The sequence below is a fragment of the Bidens hawaiensis genome, unplaced genomic scaffold (assembly GCF_021521415.1).
Source record: "Bidens hawaiensis isolate Kalapana, Puna unplaced genomic scaffold, B.hawaiensis_p1.1 tig00002572_1, whole genome shotgun sequence".
In the NCBI taxonomy this organism is placed as follows: Eukaryota; Viridiplantae; Streptophyta; class Magnoliopsida; order Asterales; family Asteraceae; genus Bidens; species Bidens hawaiensis.
Window position 1 is genome coordinate 1844442 of NW_027491140.1, and position 7281 is coordinate 1851722.

General features: G+C 39.2%; 1 protein-coding gene across 1 annotated transcript; it reads left to right on the plus strand.

Moving 5' to 3' along the window:
- The first annotated feature begins 5954 nt into the window (after nucleotides 1–5954).
- On the plus strand, nucleotides 5955–6668 carry LOC143620479 (uncharacterized). The gene has a single exon (XM_077092172.1). The coding sequence runs from the start codon at nucleotides 5955–5957 to the stop codon at nucleotides 6666–6668; it is 714 nt and encodes a 237-aa protein (XP_076948287.1).
- The last annotated feature ends 613 nt before the right edge of the window (nucleotides 6669–7281 follow it).

Consider the following 7281-nt stretch of genomic DNA (forward strand, 5'->3'; position numbering starts at 1 on the left):
GACCTTTATCCACCTTACTTAGAAGCCCAAGGACCTGGAAATTTGATTAAGAGAGCGAAAACGAACGAAAACCGCAAAGGTAATGCCGAATTGCTCGATTAAGGGTTGTTTAAGGTTGATTGTGATGTGCATATTTTAGCTTGTAAAATTTTTTAGAGACATCAGGGACCATATGAATGAGCCCCTGTCCAAATTTGGTAATTGTTCGGCCATCCGAGAATATTTGGCGAATTTATTACCGCTTAGGGGTGTTTATTTGGGATTAATACTTAAAATGCTTGAAAAATTATGAAATTTTGTAGGAAAATAAAATTTACTATTGTATGATCACATATGAAATTTGGGCTCATTTGAAAAATCCTAGCTACATTTTGTGGATTCGCGTTTATTTAGATTTTTACAGTTGTTTTTGGTTCTAAAAGGTAATTTGGCAAAGTTATTAAATTCTAGAAATTTTACATGTTGTTTTGGGAATTATTTAGATCAATCAAAAATTTTTTTGAATTTATTGGAAATCATTTTGTATAAACGGACGATTTTCGGGCTAAATATAGCATATAAAATGAATTTTTATGAATTAATAAATCATTAAATAATTCTAGAAATATTTTTATAAAAATCTACATATTTTAATTGATAAGTTTCTGAATTTCATAATTTAATGATAAGAGGATCATTAATTGTGCTAATTTGAACATTAAACGAATTCAATTCTTATAAAAACCGACGGGTTTGCGATTAACGAACATGTTAGAATATCAGAACATCAAGAGTGATTAAAAAGCATATTTTCGGGTCAATTAAATAAAAACTAACTTTTTGTGAGAAACCCGGACAATTTGGATAGATTGTGCGCGTTTCTCTCCAAAGCAAACTGAATAAATGAAAATGAGTCCCGTAGCGAATCCAAACCCTAAACTGTGATCTTTCTTTATAACTTAATCATTTTATCAACCATCGCGTTTACCCAAGTTTACATACTCATATCTGTTTTCCAAACACGTAAACGAGCAACTTGGCCAAGCTGGTGAAACGGGGAAACTGAGCCAAGTTCGATTTTAAGTATTAGACATTGAACTGTTGGACTCGATATGCCCAAGACACATATTATTATTGATGTGGCTAGTACGTCGTGATCCAAATCGGGTCATACCCAATAACAAGCTAGACAAACACCTATAATATTTGTTTATATATGATATGATCATAACAAATAAATATTAACACTTAAGTAATTTAGAAAAGGGTTTCTAAATACAATGTACTTGTGTAATAAATAAATCATATGGATGATTTATATTTTATGAGAGAACATTACATAGTGTTATTTAGTTGGTTAAATAACAATATGTAAACATAATTAACCTTGCATGTTTGTTAAGTTGTGTAACTTTTAATTATAAAAGTTTGCATAACAATTTTATAACAAAAGTTTTATGTTATAAAGGTTTTCTGGAAATTTTGAATAAGGAAGGAAGATGCAAGGATTGTGAATGGTGGACTTGGGTGGTGCCACTTTGAAAGACTTATTATCTTTCTTTCTTTCATTCTTTCTCTCATAATATACACAACTAACAAACACAACAAAAGAGAGGAAAAATCCGCTACACTCTCTCCCTCTCTTCTTTCTCTTGGATGGCCAAGAACAAGAACAAGGAGAAGTTGTCAAGTGCTACTAATTCCTAGCTACAAGTGGTGTTTGTTGGAAAGCTTGGGGTATGCTAGCTTGAGGAGCTTCATATTCAAGTTCTTGCCTTTCAACCACCATCTCCTTCCTCTTCTTAGACTTGAAAGGTATCTTTATCATGCATGGACTTATAGTGAAATGCATGTGTTTGATAGCATGTATTTTGTATTTGGATCCATGCTTGGGTTTTGCATGTGTAAAATCGGTTTTATACATATCAAATTAACAAGATTTAAAACTAATTTCCGCTGCGTTTTTCATAAAATTGGGATTTTATGACATTGATAATCTTGTTAAAACCCAACATGAACAACATCACAATCTAAGCTTATTGACACTTTCTGGACATGACAGCTATATCCAGATGATGGTTGGGTAAAGTTAGTTAGTTTTATATATTAATTTGTTAATTTTAGGTAAATAAGTGAATGAACATTGGTTCTTCAAGAGTTGTTTTGTGTTTTCAGGAACTTGGAAGTTATGGAGCTTATCGAGGATATTTACGAGCTTGGACTGAAGATTTGGAAGTGAGAGATTGGACGTGCACGCATCACGATGCAGTAAAGAGAAGAAAATAAGTTTTTCGAGGATTTTACATCTTCGTGCGACGCGAAGATGCATGTCAAACAACTTCGCGCGACGTGAAGTTGCAATTCCAAAGCCCGACTATTTTGTCCTTCGCGTGACGCGAAGATGAAGCCCAGACAAATTCGCGCGATGCAAACCGACCTAAAATCGAAAAAAATCTAGGTTTTGCCTTATATAAACCCATTAACCTCATCATTCGGCATATTACAACTTCCAGATATAAAAGAGGAGTTCTAGGGCGATTTTCCATCATTCCAAGGCTTCCGATTAGTTCCGGGTTTGCATGTTCATCAAAGATAAGTATTTTGCATAATATGTCGATGTTCGGCTAAACTTTCGTCTTCGTTCTAGGCTAGGGCTTGTGTAATTCTTCTTAAGACCAGAATTACTATGCTTAATGTTATGAACTTGATTTGAGTTATTGCTTTTATCTAGTTCAATTGATTGCTTGTTTGTTTTAACAATTTGTGTTTGCGATTATTGATTAGTACATCACTTGTTTGGTTTTGTTCATCAACACTTAGGGTTAGGCTCTTGTGTCATTGAAATATTAATCATCAACTATTGTCACTTAATTAGTTTTCATAAAACATAAATTGGTAATTGTGTAGATCGTGTTCAATTGTGTCAACAATTCGGTTAGGATATCGTTTGTCATCACAATCAAACTAATAGGTCTAGTAATTACTACGCAATCAAGAAAAGTGAATCTGGGATTACGTTGAAGAACACATTACCCAAACCTAGAATGAATGCCTTTGATTAATATTGTTTGCAAATCATTTCAAAGTAACCATTTATTTTAATTAATCTTTTTCTAAAAATTGCTTGACATCGTTTGTCCGCTTTAGTTAATAATTAATTTAGTTAAAAATTAAAGTAGCACTTTCTTTGAGTTCTGTGGAGACCACCTTACTTACCCGTACTAGTTTATAAGTATTTAAGTCTTTAATAAATCATTTTTGAGTAGACCGCGACAGCCTTCGTCAAAATGGTGCCGTTGCCGAGGACTCAACGTGCTTAGTGCTAGTTTAGTCTAGTTTAATTTAGTTTAGTTTATTTTCTTTTCTTCGTTGATTTTACGCGGGGTGTGCTTGTTTGGTGTGTGCAGTTAATATTTTTCGTTGATGCATACAAGATTTTCCCGAGATAAGGAGGTATTGCAGTTTGATTCTGAGATTGAGAAAGACGTGAGAAGAAATCGAGCAAATCAAAGAAAAGGTGAAACCTCAAGGCCGAAAGTAGAAGATATGAATCATCAAGAGAACGACCCATACCTAATGCCACTGGTGTTTCAACCCAATAATCTTAACCCACCACCTCACCAAGAACAACCCCTTCCACATAACGTTCCACAACATATTCCACAAAACCCACCACTTAATGATCTACCACCACTCCACCAACACATTCACCAAAACAATAACCCAAGAGGTTAAAGAAGATACCAAATGAGAGATGATCGTTCCATAAGGTCTGAACCGCCAAATAATCGGGTCGATTTTGAGTTCGAAAGAGTAGCTAATCGGCGGAGGTTGTTCGATGACTTCGACGAGTTTGATGATGAAGAAGAGATGGAGGATGTTCAAGGGGGGCGATATTACATAATACAACAAAAACCCCCCCAAAACCGAACACCCGAGACCGTTCAACCACCGAGAAACTGTCGAGCCCAAAGAAGACAAGAGATTCCCGAGCCACAATTTCCCGAGTACGAGTTTGACGATGGGGTCCCGAGGGCATTTGTTCCACCGCCCGTTTGGGGAGTTCAAAGCCACTTCATTCCACAAGTGGCCACGAACCCGCTTCTAATTGTCATCCCGGTTAGAGAAGGAAGAACGCTTTCGGTAAAAGAAAGTAAGCTAACCAGGATGCCTACTTTTCATGGGAAAGCATCTGAAGAACCATACTTGCACTTGAGCGAGTTTAATGCTATTTGTGCCACCATCTCAAGTCAAGGGTTTACTGCCGATGAAGTCAAGCTAGTTGTGTTTCAGTTTAGTCTCAAAGATCTAGCCAAGCAGTGGTTCTTTTCCTTACCGTCAGCAAGTATTTACATGTGGCAAGATCTGGCTCAGCAGTTTTTAGACGAGTATTACACACCACAAAGAACTTCCGAGGCCCGAACTTTGATCAGAAACTTTCAGCAAGGTTCGGGCGAAACATTCCATGAAGCTTTCATGAGATTCAAGAGGTTATTGAGGACTTGCCCTCATCATAGGATAGCATTGTGGGAGTTGACTAAAGCGTTTCATGACGGGTTGTCAAGTGACGATGTGCGTGATCTTCAGTCGACCACAAATGGGTCATTTTAACGAATGATGAAAATGAAGATTCGCAACACTTAGGGTGGCATGCAATGAACTCGAAGAGACAAGCTTAGTCGAATCGCATGGTTAAAAGGGAGGTTGTGAAATCCAAGGATGGTGGAGAGTCGGATGACCGAATGGCCAGGTTGGAAAGAACGCTAGATTAGTTTATGGGGGTAGGAGTGAAAGAGAAGGGTAAGTCGGGAAAGGCGTATCCAGTTTGTGAGGGTTGTGGAGGAATATGCCATGTAGTGGCGACGTGTGGAGTTGTGATGGAGGACGAAGAAGAGGAAGAAGAGGAGGTGAATTTTGTTCAGGGTGAGAAGCGATACAATAACGGGAATATGAATTCAAACACCTATCACCCGGCCCTCCGGAACCACCCCAACTTCAGTTATGGAAACCCGAACACATAACAAAACCTGAATTTTCAAGGCAATTCCCAAAAAGCAGGTTATCAGTCAAATCAGAGGCAGTATGGGAATGAGAGGGGTAATGGTTAAAGCGGGTACCATCAAAAGGAGTCGGGAGGTTATAATAAGGGTTATCAAAAGAGTTATCAGCAGGGTCCGCAAAGTTAAGGGGCAGCTCAAGGTCAAGAAAGTTCTTCAGGAAACAAGGAAGAGTCGATTAAGGATGTGATGTATTTTCTGAAGCAGATGAAGACAGATCAGGAGGCTCAGAATAAAAGCATGAATCAGAGATTGGAGCTATAAGAAAAAGCTAATGCTGCGAGAGATAAACAAGTAAGCCAGCTGGCTGAGGAAGTGGCTAGTTTGAAGAGAAATCCATCCAAGTTGCCGAGTGATACCTTGAAGAAACCGAGCCATTAGAGTAGCAGCTCTTCAAATGGTAAGAGTACCCATGTCAACCAGGTAAGTACCCTTAGAAGTGGAAAGGTATATAATAATGGGGTAGCTCCACCACCTTTGGTTGAAGGCGTGGTGGAGGACTTGGGGGAAAATGGGAAGAGTAACGATGAGGTTGAAATTGAACAAAAAAATAAACCGAAACAGATAAATAAAGATAAACTTGAAACTGAAATTAAAACAGGAACACCAACCGCCAAGGAGACGGGCCCAACGAATAAAACCGTTCCATTTCCTCGAGCATTGACCTCGAGACCTCATCGGCACTAAGAAAAAGGGGCCCACAGCAGGAGGAAATATGGGAAATATTTAAACAAGTAAAAATTAATTTTCCCCTCATAGATGCAATTAAAAGACTCGTGTACTCAAAAACGAACTCACAAGTTGCCCAAACAAGTTAACTTAACAACAAATGTGAGTTCGGTTTTGACGGGTATCCTCCCACCCAAGCTACAAGATCCGGGAAAGCCAATTATACCCATTCAAGTGGGCGATTTCAAAATGACTAGGGCGTTGTTAGATCTTGGGGCTGGGTTGAGTATTCTCCCGGGAAGCTTGTATGACCAGTACGACTTCGGTCCACTTAGAAAAGCCGACAATACCGTGGTGTTGGCCGATTTAACACTCAACCTTCCTAGGGGAATCGTGACCGATGTGATTGTGATAATTGAAGATTTCTGTTACCCGGTTGACTTCCTAGTTCTAAACTACGTGACGGTTGACCCGAAACGGCAACCGAACGTGATTCTCGGTCTGCCCTTTTTGACCACCGCAAATGCTTTAATAAAATGCAGAACCGGGGTGGTGGACATGTCTTTTGGTAATAAGAATCTTCAGCTTAATGTGTTTTCAAACGTGTCTAACCCTCTGGTGAGTGACGAATACTTCGCGGCTGAAGTCATTGACGGGTTGAACCCTCACGAAAGCGAGGATGATGCCACAGAGGAGTGTGCTATTTGTTGCAGGAAAACAGTTGAGCACATATTACAATTGCAAGAAGAAGAAAAAACAGTGGGGTTGTATGCTGCGAGTATAGGAAAACCGCCATGGTCTCAGAAGGTAGAGAGGTTGCCCGATACGATTGATTCAAAGTTGATACCATCATTGGAGAGTCCGCTGGCTGTTGAATTGCAAGAGCTCCCGAAACACCTAAAATACGTGTTCTTAGGGGAAGGAGAGACTTTACCGGCCATCATCGCTGTAAATTTGGAATAAGAGCAAGAGAAGGCGTTGGTGGAAGTCTTGAGAGAGCATAAGGTGGCGATTGGTTGGACGATAGCAGATTTGAGAGGGATCAGCCCATCCATTGTCATGCATAAGATCATCACCGATCCCGAGGAAAAACCCGCTCATGATGCACAAAGAAGTTTGAATCCAAACATGCAGGAGGTAGCGAAGAAGGAGGTTTTAAAGTGGTTGGACGCGAGCATCATTTTCTCGATCTCGGATAGCATGTGGGTAAGTCCAGCACAAACAGTTCCAAAGAAGGCAGGTATTCAGATAACCCGTGACGAGAAAAATGAGGAAATCGCCACCCAACCGGTAACTGGGTGGCGGATTTGTGTTGATTATAGAAAGCTGAATGCGGAAACTTCTAAGAACCATTTTCCTTTTTCATTCATTGACCAAATCATCGAGAAACTTGCAGTTCAGAAGTTTAATTGCTTTTTAGATGGCTATTCGGGGTACAATCAGATCGCTATTCACCCCGATGAACAACATAAGACCTCTTTCACGTGTCCATACGGCACTTTCGCATTTAGGCGAATGCTTTTTGGCTTGTGTAATGCCCCGGCCACCTTTCAAAGGTGTATGATGAGTATCTTTT

Coding starts and splice junctions, on each gene's coding strand:
- LOC143620479 (XM_077092172.1), top strand. CDS start 5,955: ATGACTAGGGCGTTGTTAGATCTTGGGGCTGGGTTGAGTATTCTCCCG.